Genomic DNA, 15,919 nt, shown 5'->3' with positions numbered 1-15,919 from the left:
TTAATACACGCAATCTCAACTTACATGGGTTGGCCCTGCATGTAACTCTTAATAATCCTGCTGGAAAACTTTGGCACTAACCTCGAATCCACGCCGATTAAAATACGGCCTGGTGTTCATTGCAGGGGTGTTAGTGCACATGCGCGAAATTTATTGTTGCAGTGGCGGATCCAGGAAAAGTGAAAGGGGGGGGTTCCAAACTAACCAGCTCGCGCTGTGCGCGAAAATCCCATACTCAGCCAGGGGAAGTCCCATAATAGACTTGCATAGAGTCAACTACTGCAGAACAGTTGTCATACTCATAGAGCATAGGCGGTGGCTCTTAAGTGTTTTGTGGTTTTGTGGTCTGAGATTACTAGCAGGCTGGCATGGGCTTCTGGCCCATTTGAGCAAGCACATGTAGCTCGTGCACTGTTTAATACATGCTCTAGCTAGCTAGACTGCACAGACTGAGAGAGAGTCACACAGTAGTCAAGTGGCTATCTTAAAGTTCAACTATCATCACTAACAATGGCTAATTTCAACTACAACATTAATTTTTTGGCAACGTTCAGATGTGTACCCTTCTAACACTGTTCTTACACGTACACAGCAAGTGCAATTTGGCCAAGAAAGTCCTCAGATGCAGCTAGGCCTCGCCAAAGGCATCTTCCTTATAAGCAGCACTGAAGAGTAGCTCAATTTCAAATTTCCCACTATTTTGAATTTAGTGAAAAAGCGGCCTGAATTGATGGGCATGACTGTAATAGTGAATACTACTGTATGCTTACAACCACAAAACCACAAAACACTTAAGAGCCACCGCCTACTGCTGTTCTGCAAACCACTGTAGCTAGCCTAGGCTAGCTAACCTGAACACTCCTTTGGCAGCAGTTGATGCATCAAAACAACAGGTACAATCATTGAATCAAATTACAATAGCTACAAAAACTGATAAATAGCTAGCTGGTGTCTTCTAAAGTTAACTTCAAAAGGGGGGACCCTCCTCTGGATCCGCCACTGTGTTGTTATACCGCATGGTTCGTAGGAAAAATACAGTGGTTAAACAACTGAGAGATGGCTACCGTAGAATCCTTAGGCTTATCCTGCAGGACTTGCTGCAGTTTCTCTCATTACATTGCAGTGTTCCCCAAAGGATGCCCTTCCTCAGATCTTGCAGAGAGGCTCAGCAAAATCACAGAGGTTCCAATAACTCCGTCTCTCCCACCATATTTGCAGGCCTTGCAACAGAAAGTTTCTGTCAGCAGAGTCATTTAGAGTTCTAGCCAAGGCTAGCTATGAGAAGAGAAGGGCACTTCTACCCAGGCCTGTCACTGGCAGCCCAACAAGTTCAAAGACACTAGTGGGGTCTCCACACACACACGTAGCAAGACCATCAGCCCGTTGGATCCGCTGGATCCGCTGGAAGGCGACTCTGTTTCCCCGTCTAGGACAAGAGTAAGATAAAAATTACGAGTTTCTAAAATTACTGTAATATGTTAGTCTGCAAACGAGATGTGCCGCTGAGGGATCGGAGCAACGTTACTCAAGCAACTTCTATTGAGACTGCTCTATACCTGCAGAGTATAATTATCCTATAATTATAGCTGGAATTGAGTGCACACTACAGACTACGAGTGCCAGCACTGCTACTGACAAACAAGGTGTACGGTAATAATCATGAGTCAAACGCACACTTACAGATCTCAGTGTGCTCACCAAGTAAGTGTACAGTAGTCGTTAGTCCTGAGTCCTGACCTGGAAAAGATCGCAAAGGCACTTGCTGGGGGAAATCTTCAATCCATTTGCAGGTCTCTACTCCTTGTCTCAGTAATGATATTGTGGCTCGGGTATCAAGGATCATAAATGATGAGTGTTAGTGTGTTGTGCACCCAGCCAGTGTCACTGTTTCGGTCCATGACCCTTGAGCAGGCTGAGAGGTTCGCGTGGACACAAGCAATCTCCGAGCTTGAGACCAAGGCTCCTACTCTCTAGGAGATTCTACGTTGTGCTTGTCACCAACTCGTCCAAGAGGAACAAGAAGGAGATCGGCAGTTCCCAGGACTGTTTACAGCAGTGGCCATCAGAGCGTAACAGGGTGATGTGTGTGTGTGGGATTCAATCCTATCTCTCGTGTGCCCTCTTTTCTACCCACATCCAGAAGAAGGTCTGTGCGTGTTTGTGTGCGCATGTACAGTGTATAAAATAGAGCATTGATCAGGTATTATTAAGCTTGGGCCAACATCAATGTGACCCTCAGCTACGAAGCGATACTGAAGCGTGTCCATACCGACAAGTGGTTGGCATTTGTAAAGTTTGTCGGTGACAAAGTGGACAAGCAGGTCAGTGTGCGGGACATAAGGAGTGACCACCATGCATGCACATGTTCAGCATATTCGCTGTCAAGGTACCTCCTTTTCCTGTCTCTGACTTCTCCCGTCCTACGCTCTGCACAGACACAGCTTCCTACCAACCAAGGAAGATATCACTGTCATCCAGGGAGACCTTGAGGTGTTAGTGAGTAGAATCCTGTGTGATTATATCAAGGGGCTGGTCACCACACCTACAATGAAGAGATGGCAGCAAAGTCGGAGCTGCACAACAACGAAATTGTGAGCAGTGAGATCATGAGAGCAATGGCGTCATACCTGGGGTCCGACTACAAGCACACAGCACTGACTGGGGGTGATCACCTCACATGACATGTGAGCGAGAGCAGTGTGCTAAACGTCATGTGCAGTGCTCAAATATGTGCAGTGCTCAAATAGTCCAGGAGGTCGCATTGATAATCTCGAGCCGTGTATTGAGGACTGGCACTGTGTGATGAACTTTATGATTGTAAGTTTAGAGTACTGTACATATGAGTATTCCTATAAGTGCCCGCCTACCACTAACAAAAAATTTTGTTCTACACACACGTGTCATTGAGGATATCACTAATAATAGTAATACGTACAGCAACTGTACTTACATGTACATGTATGTATACACATACCTAAATGCATCATTATGTACATATGTACACGTCCACATACTATCTAAATACACCCACGTATGTACATGTGATTACATTTGTCATCTTGTACAAGGCCAGTCAAGAAGACGTCTCAATAGTATCTTCGCACGTATTGGACGCTCGAAAGCTAAGAAGCCGAAGGATGAATCTCTGCTCATTGTGTTCAAAGGGACAGCGGGCTGCAAGGAGATGGACGTTGAAGGTAATACTATGGAAGAATACTATGGAAGAGTACACAACATACCTGACTGAGAACATTATGCACACTAGGTCCTGATAGTGAGATTAAGGACAAGGAGGTCAACCAGGATCTGTTGAAGAGAGAAAGTGGTCAAGGAGTTCACAGTGATCCCTGAGGCGCTGCTTGGAGAACCTGTGGTAGACAATGGAGATCATGTGTACGGGTATGCTCGAGTGTTGTATCATTTCGCCTCCTTGGTACTGCTGTTTGTGGACGCCTGGAAGGAAGGAGACGGTGAGCGTGTACTTCGACTGTGGAAGATCATGATGCTCCACTTCCATTCTGAAAGGAAGACAAAGTACGCACTTGAGGCACTGAGGCTGCAGTTTCAAGTTGCTCTCTCATCAGCTGACCTGGGGCCGCTTCGTCAATACTCACGGTCCCATGTGATCTCCATAACGAGCACATCAACAAGCTGTTCAAAGATATAATCTCGAACATGGGTGCGAACTTTTCGAAAGCAGCCAGTACCTGGGCAGCAAGAGCACTCTCCGTCAGTTTTGATAACCAGACCGGCATCCACCCTCTGTGGCTGATATCCTCAAGGTGACTGTGAACAGATGTCATAGGATGTTCCTCAAGTTCTCCCCAGACCCCCTGAATAAATTAAACAGACAAAAGAGGAAAGCTAGAGAGTACACAATGAGCAAAACTGCTATGAGAACTGACTCCGACACTGAGGATGCAGACGTGTACAGTGCCTCGTATGGACTTGACAATATACCAGACACAGAGATTTTTCATTATAATGAGATCGAGTCACCTGATTTATAATGAGATTGACTACTAATCAGTAAACTGCAATACTTACCTCACTTAGCAATGGATCGACAGTTGTCGCAGCAGAACATCTTGTCCCGAGACTTCATGTCCCTGGCAACAACGGGATCGAAGTACTTCAACAGCATGAATCTCCTGCACAGCTCAGTGTTCTCAAGATAGTCCCTGCAATTCCAAGTTCCTTGGGTCAGCCCGTACAGGAGCTTCAACTTTTTTTTTTTTTTTTTTTCAAATAATCATGTGTACGTGTGACAATACAGGAAAGGAAAGTTATATATATGTTTAGGTTATATATATGTTTAGATCTAATTATTCTTATATGGTTGAGTTAAAAAAAGGTTAGTTAAAAAGATTGCACCTGGCCTTCGTGGACGGCCAGGTCGATAAAATCTGTATTGACTTCAGAAGCGAAGGTAGATCGGGAGCCACGGATGCACATTACAGCCGATCTTAGTAGAGAGAAGTTTAGTTTAATCTGCATCTCACCCAATGGGGGGGTAGAACTTCCTTGTTTCTCTGAAATTAGTGATGCCAACCTCTTGTATACGATGGTTGCCGCTGGGCCAATTCCTCCAGCAGCAGACAGAACCAGTGGGGTGAACGAGCCGTGTTCTATCTCTCTAATGCGCTCTTCATAACATCTCTTCTTCTCTAACTCATTCTGGGTGGAGTTGCGGTAGCAAGGTGCGTATGGGTTAAAAACCCTAACATCAAAGAATGCACTCTGTCTTTGTGCGACAATGTCCAATTGATCGAATTGCTCCCCAGTTACAGGTTGTAATCCAGGTTCTATTTTCACGTTGTGGCAGACTTCGCTCATTACGGTTGCAGTCATATCACAAATCTCATTATGGCGTATCGATAGAAAGCCTCCCCTGGGACAGCTAAGCGACTGGCCTCCAGTACACTCTAGCCAACAACTGCTGATTATAGCTCAACCGCTCTCTTGAAAGTAGTCTTCCAGTGACCTAGGGGCACCATAGTGGAGTCTAAGTTCTTGAAGTCCACCCCTATACATCGTCGCAAACACAATCCTGACAACATCGTCAGGCTTCCCAAGACTCTCCATTATAACTGCCTTGTTGTGTTCGTCAGTACAGGAGTGAAACATTCCGAACATTGTGTTGTCACTGATCTGTTCAGCTCCTGGAGGGTAGTAGCCAGCATCCTTCAGAGTGTACTTGAAGTGCTCATACAAACTCGCGCACATGTTCAGTGACTGGCAGTAGACAACTATACGTCGAGCCTTGACAGTGTTGTCCAACAAGTCTGCCACAACGAATGTAAAGTCTTCCTCAATTGTTGTCTTTCTGACTGACCGCCTCATAACAGACTTGTTGGGAGACTCAGACACCATATAGTAGCCTGCCATGCCAAGGTTCTGAACAACATAGTCCCTCATCCTCTTGGTGCAGGTTGAAAGTCTTTACTCCTGTACATGTACATTGTAAAATCATTATACAAAATTGCGTAGACAGTAGAGCACGGCACTATGTTTTAACGTACAATCGTCGTGTATAAATACATGTGTACATATTTTAAGGAGACCTGCTTTTTTAAAGAGACCCTCCATATATAATTATATGTAACACACTACATCTTAGGACAATATCCAAAGTAGAACTTGCTCAAGCTGTGTTGTTTTATATGTCGCGTCGATGTAGCCAGTTCTAAAATGTTGCCTCAAATCGAATAAACTTACCACTTATACACACAGTGTGCTTCATCAATAGCGACTGCCACTACAGAGTCACAGAGGGGACGTTGGACCAGGAGCTGCTTCCACGAGTGCACTATAGAGGAGGGAGAACCGACCCTCACTCACACTAGCAAGGAGGTCCTTCTCGACATCTATGAAATGAAGGCATTAATAACTTTATAGATTCTATAATTATAGGTACTGTATCTACATCTTTATTTACCTTTGTTGCCAGACAATATAGCAGCAGAGACACCCCTCTTCCGGAGGCCTGAGACCTGGTCTATCACAGTAGTGGTGACAGCACCAGCACAACACTTCTCTCAGAGCTCGAGCTTGTTTTGAAGTCAAACATGAAGGGCAACAGTTGGAAGCACAAAGACTTGCCATAGCCCGTGGGGAACCAAGCAAAGACATCATGACCGTGGATGAGAGCCTCCTTTTGCTTTGGCTTCAGTGTGAGATCCTCCAGACCAACGCAACGAAGAGCATAAGCCACAGCTTCACAAAACGCATCAATGCCATTGTTATTCAAACAATAACAGTAACACGGAACAAATTCCAAAATTCCAAGTATTACAAGCTAGTTTACGGTAACATTAATTTACTAAAAGTTTTACTGGCGTGCACAATTACCCAGATTCTGGGTAATTGTTCAGCGCATGTGCCATGCAATGAACACCAGGCCGTATTTTAATCGGCGTGGATTCGAGGCGCCTACACAAGCCTACATCGAGGCATCAGCACCCCCCCCCCCCCCGGTGCTAGCATAATTATATACCCATTATATACCCATTGCATTATTATGATTATGCTTTTCTTTTCTTTAGGTCAACCTGATTCTGAATCGAACTTTAGAACATTTCACTTATTTATTCTCATGTTGATCTTTTGTGCGACGTACGTCATGCTTGCTAATTAATGCTTGCTAATTATTAATTATAAGAGGTATAGTTAATTAATTAACAAGGCATTACCAAGTTTGTGATAGTTTACAAGGGATTAAATTACCTTCTCTGGTAAATATTCCATTGGCATTACCAACTTTGTGAATGTTGACTTGGCTATTCCCTGGTACTTGTTAATGCTAGTAAACAAGGGGATTAACAAGCTGGAAACTGGCAATTGTACAGCCATTTTTACCACAAATCGAAAACTATGAATAATCAAAATACTGTATAAGTAACATCAGGAGCCCATAAAGAAAAGGAGCGGCTGACTACGTAAGTGGCTATGACCGCATTTCCATATACGGATAGCGAAAAATTGTGGTTGTGAAACCACACGCAAACGCAACGGTCACGTGCCAATTACTTACGAACTCCGAAGAGAAAGAAATTATGCTTGTCATCTGTACCGCTAATGTTCCACAAGTGATGGTTGCCCAGATGACGACTTTCCGTTTGATTGGGAGCCCAAAACGTAAATGTTTCGAGCCATGGCACCTATAAATGTCCCAAGTCTTGTTATACCTGAGGTCAGAGGGACAGGTAAGGTTGTATGTATGTACTGTATGAATAGCTTGCATGACTAGCATCAATAAATTCATACTGGTAGACTAGTGTCGAGAACTAGCTAAGTTAAAGATGTCACTAATGTCTGTAGTAAAAGTAAACCTTCCTAGAGCCTGCCAGCCAGCAACAGTTTCCTGATGTGCCTAGTTTCTCATAATTATTGTAACGGAGCAACAACATGGCTTGTCTTCACAGGTCCTGTCACTACTGAAAGTCCTCTTCTCACACCTGTTGCCAACCCAAGAGTTATTGTTGAATGCACAAAAGATGGTCATCTGGAAGTACATTTCAAACGGGTGAAGAGTTTCAGCATTGAGAGTAATGAAGTTGAGTTTTTCACTCTGCTGTCTTCTCTTCAGAAAAACATCGGATATGTTTTGTGTGGAGGCTTTCCAAGTGTGGAGGCTTTCCAATCTCAACGTTTGCGAGTAAAAGTTTACGCAATTGGACTCCAATGTTTAATCGTTGTGACCACATCGATTGCTTGATGTGCTGGTGGTAATGTTCATCCTCTGAGGTGTCCGAAGTGTTCCCGCCTTATGTATCATATTCAAGACATGGCAAAGAGAAATAATGCAGTATCTCCTAAAACAATAGAGAGTTGATTGAAGGCTGGTAGTAAGTATCCAAAGAAGTATTTGACACCCAAATCGCTGGGAAAACGACTTCGAAATGAAAAACTTAGACACTAAGAAGAACAAGAAAAAGCTAAAGAAACTTGAGAAGTTAGATGTAGAGGTAGAAGAAATGTCTAGTGATGATATCCTTGCTATTGTCGCAGAAATTGAAAAAACATCAAAGGTTAAACTTGAGGAGTTACTGAAGGAAGCAGATGTAACAGGTAACAACTATCTGTGCTCATTCAGCATGCAGGATTAATATTTTTCCTTTGTAGGCAAAGGGGACATTTTGCGTGAAAAGTGGAAACAGGATGTCACGGACAGACTTGATTTCATTAAAGATCAGAAGAAAAACTGTGAGTATTTCACTAGTGTGTAATAATTTCTTACGCTCATGCAGATACTGGAGCACGGGGGAATAGATGGAGCACTATCACTATTAGAATGGGTTAGTTTATCAGTAATGCCATACGCCTTTGGTAACGTTGTTAACATTACTGTTCAGCTAACAGTCTTGATAATAATATTAACCAACTTGTGATTTTATAGCATTGGCCGTGTGCCCGAAGCCTACCAGAGTCTTCGTAGTTTTCGTCTCATGCAGTTACCCTGTGTTTCTGTATTAAAAGGATTGAAGTCTGAATACTCAGAGAGACCAGGTGAAATTGTATCAAGGTTAAAAGAAGAATATGACATGTATCAATTGAGAAAAAAGGAGGCCAAGGCACAGGGAAAGAAAGCACCACTTGGTGAAGGAGCTTTAATATTCGATGAAGTGAAAGTCAGAGCGAAGCTCCAGTGGAATAGCAGTGATAACTCATTAGTCGGCTATGGCTTCAATGTCCGATATATTCCATTGGCTTGATGACGATGTCTCTGCTCAGAAAACCCACTACATAATGCAAACAATGTGGAAGGATCATAGTACTAACTGCGATATACTTGGCCCCCATTACACCAGTGCTGGTACAATAACCTCGGAGTTCACCTACTGCTGTGTTATGGATGCAACAAGAAAATTCCATGCGTATGGTGTCTTAATTATGTATAACCACTGTTCACAGGTTACTGCCTTAATTTGCGATGGTGCATCATCCAATCTTATGACGGTGCTTTCAGATACAACAAGGAATCAAAGGAAGATATTCATGCTGTTCAAGCACACTTTAAGAATCCTTTCTCAGGAGATAATGTTTTCCTTATTGTCTGCCCTACAACCCAGGTAATACCCACCCACACCCATTGTGTTTACTTACATAATATTCACACCGAATTCAGCTCAAAACAATGATTGCTGCACTGTACAAGTCACGATTAGATGGAACGCAACCGAGCATGTTCTCTCAAGGCAAGGACGCTCATCCCTTTAGTTGGGAAGTGATCGAAGGACTATTGGACAGGAGCTGAAAAGGGGTCAGATGTGTCGAGTGCCTGGCTTGAAAGAAAACTTTGTGTATCGAGATTCCTGGACTAGACTTATTCCTGGACTAGACTTAACGTCAAACCAGCAAAGATTATGCAGGTTTGTTGTAAGCAGTCTGTGTATTGCATCAAGGCGTGCATTAATTTAGTATACACACACACACACGCAGCTGAACTAGAAGAATTTGTTTTACAATCCCAAATCCATTCCAATGCTGTCAGTGTCCAAGAAGTGGTTTTGTACTTAAAAGCATGCCAGCAGATGTTTGAAAGAGGCATTCTGGGTTACATCAAATCTATGGATAGTCCTCTCATTTGCTCAATGAAGAGAAGTTATCAGTATTTCTCGGAATGGGCGAATAAACTCGTATCTGACGGTAAGAGCTGAAGGTAAGAGTTTGTTATTTCCCCATACAATTACTGCTCATGCAGGGCCTATAGCTAAACTGCTGCCAGCATTCGATTGATTATGAACATGATTTTTATTATAGCATCTTTATTATAGCATCTCATTACATTTATGATGTACGTGTAAAATAATTATACCGTACCTTTGTCATAAAAAATTATGTACACATACAGACTTCACATACAGACTTTACATTCTCTGAGACGTCTGGTCGCATGTTTCATTCATACAGACTTCACATTCTCTGAGACGTCTGGTCGCATGTTTCATTCATGGCAAGCATGGGACTTATTGAGACTTACTTGTGTACTATGGATTTATCGGATTTTGCGAAGACTTCTTAACGAGGCACCCTCAATACATTATCTGCCCGATTCGTTTGAATGGAAGTGCTGTGGAGAGCCAACTAAAGTACGAGGAAATTTGATGTCAACAAACTATTCATCTGCTAGCGCTATCAAGAATGATATTTCGAAAAGGTGTAGAGACGATGATTATAGAAATGCACCCCTCTTTTTACGACAGCATTCTCATCACACAGACATTCAAAAGTTAAATAAATCTCTTTTATTATAATTATTAAACGACTTAACTTTATTGTATTATGACAATATTATTATTATTGTTCACTCCTAACTCCTAATTGCTATAGTTTAACGGAAGACTTTGTTTGTGATGCGTACACCTCTCGTAAAGCCACATCGGCATTGACACCCTTGTCCGACTTAATTCTGTCTAGTACAGCTGCAGTTTGTAGGAGCATAGTATTAATAACCCGTGACAAAAGTTCGTTGTATAATTATATCGTCCACTAGTTTTCTTGGACAAAAGATTTGTTGTTGAATGCGGACTTGACAGACACGGTAAAAGTCTTCTTTCAGAGTTGTATTTTCTTTAATAGCTTGCTTTGTTGCCGAGATACATGTCATTGTGATGTACATGTATAGTCATGTGTACATACATATTAAATCACGTACTTTTGACTTTTGACATTTTCCGTAGAAAGTGTTTTCTTTATGTGTAGAGAGCACTGTGTAGAGAGCACGCGCGGCAAAAAGGTAGCATTAGGATGTGAGGAAATTTCATTCGGCCTCGGGCTGGAATGTTAGTCCTCTTGCTTTAAAACTGAAAGCTGTTTTGCCAGAGTCCTTTTTTTTACTAGTGTGCACCTTTTGGTGATATTTGTACGGGAATGGATAGAGACATGAAGGCTGAAACCGAATAGGCATCATCAGGAAAGACAGGTGAATCTGCCTGGTGTGAAGATGAATCTCTGATCGTGAATAAGTTCTTTAGAAGTGCTGCAAATACAATCATTTGATATAGTTCCATCATATCCATCTGTAAGCTCTGTCCATAGTGGTGTGCTAGTACCGTAGGACTAACCATACTTGGAACAGCGTAAGTACCACTGAAACAGTTCCACTTAATGAGAAGTCGTAATTGCCTATCCCCTCCCCGAGCACAATCACTATCGTACAAACTACAGAACTTAAAAGTCCATCTGTCAGTAGTTTTCTAAGAACTGTCCTTTTTTCTCCTGTTAAACAGCAGCCTTTCTATCTTCAAAAAGCCATAAATGCTCTTCTCTTTTAGCTTTAGCTCCTCGGAGTTTCCCAGCAATGTATTTAAGCTACTGATTCTTCTCTTGAGCTTCTTCTTTTTGGGAGGCATGTGCTCGTCCTTCGCTCAACAATTTTTTGACGCCTATAGCGCATTCTGTTGAGCGCGTGCGTGGAGGTAAGCATTCACGCAATAACAGCGGTTTTGCAAGCACTAAGTGGCTTTCCGTATAAGGAAGTGCGGTTTCACCGGCAATGTGATCCCCGAGTGTACGTTGAAGTTGGCCGCTCCTTTGGCTCCTGGTAACATTACCCATTACCTATAAGGCCGCCGGCCAAGACATACAGTAGACTCTCGTTAATCCGGCCACCCTTGGGACCATGCAGCTTGGCGTACTTCAGATAATTAGCCACGGCTTAAAAAAGACCTTACCTCGAATCTAATCACTGATTGCAGTTCTTGTCTCGAGGATAATGAAAGATAATGAATTATTCTGCTCTCTATTTAAGTGTAATCCAATTTTATTTACTAAACCACACCCAAAACATCATGTCCGGCCGTAATTATAAAATTACATTGAAAACGTTATTTGGGACTGCCAGCACTAGCCGGTAAAACGGAATAGCGAGTGGCCGTACTTCAGGGTGAGTTTTGTGCACATTGCGTCGTTGGCATCTCTGTGAAGCATTAGTCGGAAAAGATGGCATTCCGACCAGCATCTGTCCAGAATCTAGATATTGTCGTGTTGAGAGAAGGTCGTTATGCCTTCCCAATGGCTCGAATCATCGAAACCCTAGTTAGGGTTGTGAAGCTACGAACCACGAACGGCATTTACACGAGACCCGTGACTAAAACAGCCTTGCTCCTACCTTGCGAAATGTACTAACTGATTGAATGGACTGTTGTTACTTAAAGACATTTAATTTATACAGTAGACTCTCGCTCTCTGAAGTACGGCCACCTCGATATACCGGCCATTTGGTTTGGCATGGAATGCTACCTCTATGTTTATGCAGATGGATTGAGGAGGAAAATCACGGTCCTCGATCGGACGGCCAATCAAAAAATGTCTTGAGGCTCTTCACCGCTCGGGAATGAAATCCCATGTAATTCCATCGTTGGTGTTTTTTAATTCCTTGAGAATGCCGACGAAGTTTGTTCCGTGGTCACTCCTCAGGCAGGCCTCTGAAGTCAGATCTGACACTGCTTCGATGTGCACAGCCTTTACAGATAGAGACACAAATATAAATATTACGCTTGCGAATAGAACCTTGTGGAGCTGTCCCACGTAATGTGTGTACAAAATAATAATTTTACGCAAAAGTGTCGACATAATTATACATATCGGACTGCCACACCTAAGTGTCTACCTATAATTATCCCGCCAACCACGCCGACGTAGCCCAACATATCAGACTGCCCGCACACAAGTGTCGATGTAGCCCAACATATCAGACTGCCAGACACAAGTGCCGACGTAGCCCAACATATATATCAGACTGCCAGACACAAGTGTCGACGTAGCCCAACATATCAGACTGCCCGCACACAAGTGTCACTGCCAGACACAAGTGCCAGACTGCCCGCACACAAGTGTTGATGTAGCCCAACATATCAGACTGCCAGACCACAAGTGCCCAACATATCAGACTGCCACACACAAGTGCTGACATAGCCCAACATAATTATGATACTGCCACACACAAGTGTTAACATATACAAGTGTCGACCTAGCTAGCCAAACCGGTTATATTTGATGGATGAGCAAACTTATCTCGGTGGTTCTTCCTTGCAATTGGTGTATGTGTCTAGTCTTCGTGTCTAGTCTTCCTCCCTTCAGACAATGGCCTTGCATACTGTACTCGTACTTGACGTACTCAGCCTATAGCAATAGCTAGCTAGCTCCCAGATATATCAGAGTGGCTAGCTAGCTCCAGCTGACAAACTAGATCATCACGTGAATAACTAAATGACGTTATTTCTGGATAATCAGCTGCCCTCCTAAAGGAAAACGGTGTGATGCGGCTAATTTCTGAGACTGAGACTGTTAATCAATAAATCCTCAGTTTCCATACCAATATACCTACGGTACTATTGTTTCTAGGAAACTGCTTGGGAGCTCTGGAATACTGTCAGTGGGAAACCCCACATTTATTTGGCTTGGACACTGCTGTTATACTGAACATGTTGCAACGCTGAATACTCTTGGAGTCTAGACCCATTCATGCTGTGTACGTGTGGGGACGTGGTTTGGCTGATCTTCTCCTGCAGATAACGCAGCTACGTGTGATCGATCGGATCGTCTTGTGCCCACCAACAATGTAGTATCGACGAGAAAGGGATCCAGATATTAGTAGATGACCACCATGAAGTAGTCGGGTGAGTTTTACCAGGGGATGGTTAGAGGGTAGTATGATCGGATGACGATTGTGACGATTGTGATTTTTGCATTTCTCTGACGTCCTCTTCTTTGTCGATAAAAGGCGACTCGTTTTTTTGAGAGAAACTATTTCTTCTTGCTTTGATTCTGTGGCTTGGTTCAATTCCTGAACGGAGAGAGTCCTGAACGGAGCTTTGTGATTTGAACTTTGATTTGATCTTGCGAATCTCAATGTCCACGCTATGGAACGATGAGAAATGATCAACATCTAACAAATTCTGTTTCTCGACGACAGTAGCGATCGTAACTCGTCCACAGTTTCAGCTTCATAGTCAGCCTTTGATTAAATCTCAGCCCATTCTACCAAAGTGTGCTGGATATAATCCACGGGACGCAGCATTGTCTCCATCGCTCTGGTGGGATGAGTTCCATGATTTGTGCCACTCGGTTGCCAACAAACACCTTGAATCTGTGTGGATTCCCTTGTAACCAATTGAGTACAATAGTAGAGTCAGTCCACGCAAAAGTCTTAGAACGTTTTTGCATTGGAACAGTATCTGTGCAGCTCCACAAAGTTCCAAGCGTGGTACTCTTGATAGGCGTTTTTACCATCACTATAGAAGTGTGTAGGCTGCCTATCGAATCTTCCATTCTGAGATACACAACTCCAGAGTAGATCTATGCCTTCTCTGATGCGTCTGAGAAGCCATGTAGTTGTCTTGATACACTAGTAACATCTGGGCATTAGAGAGTAGGGGTAGTTCCTTCCTCCACTGCAGCCACTCTTTCAGTAGGGCATCAGGAACCAAATCATCCCAGTCAGACCACAATAATTGGAAGAGCTTCACAATATTATTGTTGGTGAATACCAGCCTAAGACATCAATTGCTGAGTCATTAAAGATGTCTAGGAGAGACTGAGAGGTCATCTGCTAGCCTCTACACAGGCTCTCCTTTTTCTGTTCTTTATCACAATCGTTCAATAAGATAAAATACTGTCTTAATCGTTCAATGAGATAAAATACGGTATTAATTGGAGGAATAAAGAAAGAAATAGACGTAGAGTTAGGAAAAAGGAGAGCCTGTATCGGGAAGTCGCGTGAGGGTAGAAGGGTGGTAGAAGGGTGAAAATGAGCGTGGGCATGCTGAGCTAGAGATGTTGGACTGCCCACGCAGATATCTATGACTAATAAAACTTTGCCTGCAGCAAGCTGGACATGGACTTGGAACTGAAAGTTTGCAAGCACTATAGCTAGCTATATACCTTAGGCTTAGCTAGATGATCTACTAGTCTAGATTGTGTGTTCAAATTCTATCAGACTATTACCTTTTCTTGTGTCTTTCTACATGCTAGTATAGATCAAGAATAGCTTAGTCATCATTATCATATAGCAGGTAGCTACTGCCACCAGAGCTGGCCACGCTGGTTCTCTGATCTGACTTGCAGCACAGCTTGGGTGCAGTGGTTGTCTCAGTACAACTCTGAATGTGTGGGAGAATACCTTACGTCATGATTGTGGGCTACATATCGGCTACATATCGCCCACGTTCATAAAAATCCTTGTGGATCACGCGATTTCCCAAACCAGGCCTTACTTTTCTTAACTGTACGCCCATTTCTTTCTTTGCTGCCTCACTATGTCTTTCTTGTGATTTATGGATGAACAGTGACAACAGCAAGAAAAAGTAAGGCCTGGGAACGAGGCTAGTCATCTGCCTCGTGGAAGCAATCGCAAATCTGATGTAATCCAGGTTGCATGTAGTCGTTTGGAAACCCTGTGCAGAATGTCCTGGAGAGGGCTGGGCAAGAAACCACTCACTTACTTACCTGTCAGACAACGAGGTGAAACGTCGAAATAGTGCAATATTTAAAATGACAATAATTATTCATACATTTAAAACGTTTTATGAAATGAGAGGCTAAATAAACTATCTGTCCATTTAGTTTCTTGATGTGGCCTTCCGGTGTGCTGCAGAGTCGAAATATTGCTAAACACGGACAAACCCACTGCCAATCAATCCTATGTAAAACCTACTGGTTTTACTGATTAATCGGATGCCAGCTGCCATTATACTGTTTGGTACTACAGGCTGCATGGGTAAGAATTTGAAACAGCACCTTTAACCGATTATACGCCAATGACACGCCAATGACGCCTATTGGCGTCACTCTGGTAAGTGGCCGACACGGCCGTTGACGCCAATTGGCGTCATACGCAGTGATCCGGCTTCTCTAGCTCTCTGCAGTAAAGAAACCAGGGTGGGGCAGCAGCTAGTTTAACGCTACGACTACGTCC

At 43.2% G+C, this 15,919-nt stretch overlaps 1 protein-coding gene and 1 long non-coding RNA gene across 2 annotated transcripts; one reads left to right on the top strand and one right to left on the bottom strand.

Moving 5' to 3' along the window:
* Window positions 1-604: 604 nt before the first annotated feature.
* LOC135336869 (uncharacterized) lies at window positions 605-6,437 on the bottom strand. The gene is made up of 9 exons (XR_010394965.1): window positions 5,939-6,437; window positions 5,719-5,867; window positions 4,048-5,448; window positions 3,240-3,999; window positions 3,050-3,174; window positions 2,628-2,795; window positions 2,391-2,573; window positions 1,699-2,148; window positions 605-1,556 (listed from the first exon to the last, which is right to left on the bottom strand). It is a non-coding gene; the product is annotated as an uncharacterized LOC135336869 (long non-coding RNA).
* LOC135336868 (uncharacterized) lies at window positions 6,413-9,577 on the top strand. Its single transcript, XM_064532740.1, has 7 exons — window positions 6,413-7,205; window positions 7,425-8,070; window positions 8,125-8,205; window positions 8,250-8,297; window positions 8,479-9,071; window positions 9,128-9,371; window positions 9,442-9,577. The coding sequence occupies exons 2-5, from the start codon at window positions 7,902-7,904 to the stop codon at window positions 8,712-8,714; spliced, it is 534 nt and encodes a 177-aa protein (XP_064388810.1). The 5' UTR covers window positions 6,413-7,205; window positions 7,425-7,901; the 3' UTR covers window positions 8,715-9,071; window positions 9,128-9,371; window positions 9,442-9,577.
* Window positions 9,578-15,919: the final 6,342 nt, after the last annotated feature.

The sequence above is a fragment of the Halichondria panicea genome, chromosome 6 (assembly GCF_963675165.1).
Source record: "Halichondria panicea chromosome 6, odHalPani1.1, whole genome shotgun sequence".
Classification (NCBI taxonomy): domain Eukaryota; kingdom Metazoa; phylum Porifera; class Demospongiae; order Suberitida; family Halichondriidae; genus Halichondria; species Halichondria panicea.
This window is presented reverse-complemented; position numbering and strand designations above follow the sequence as displayed.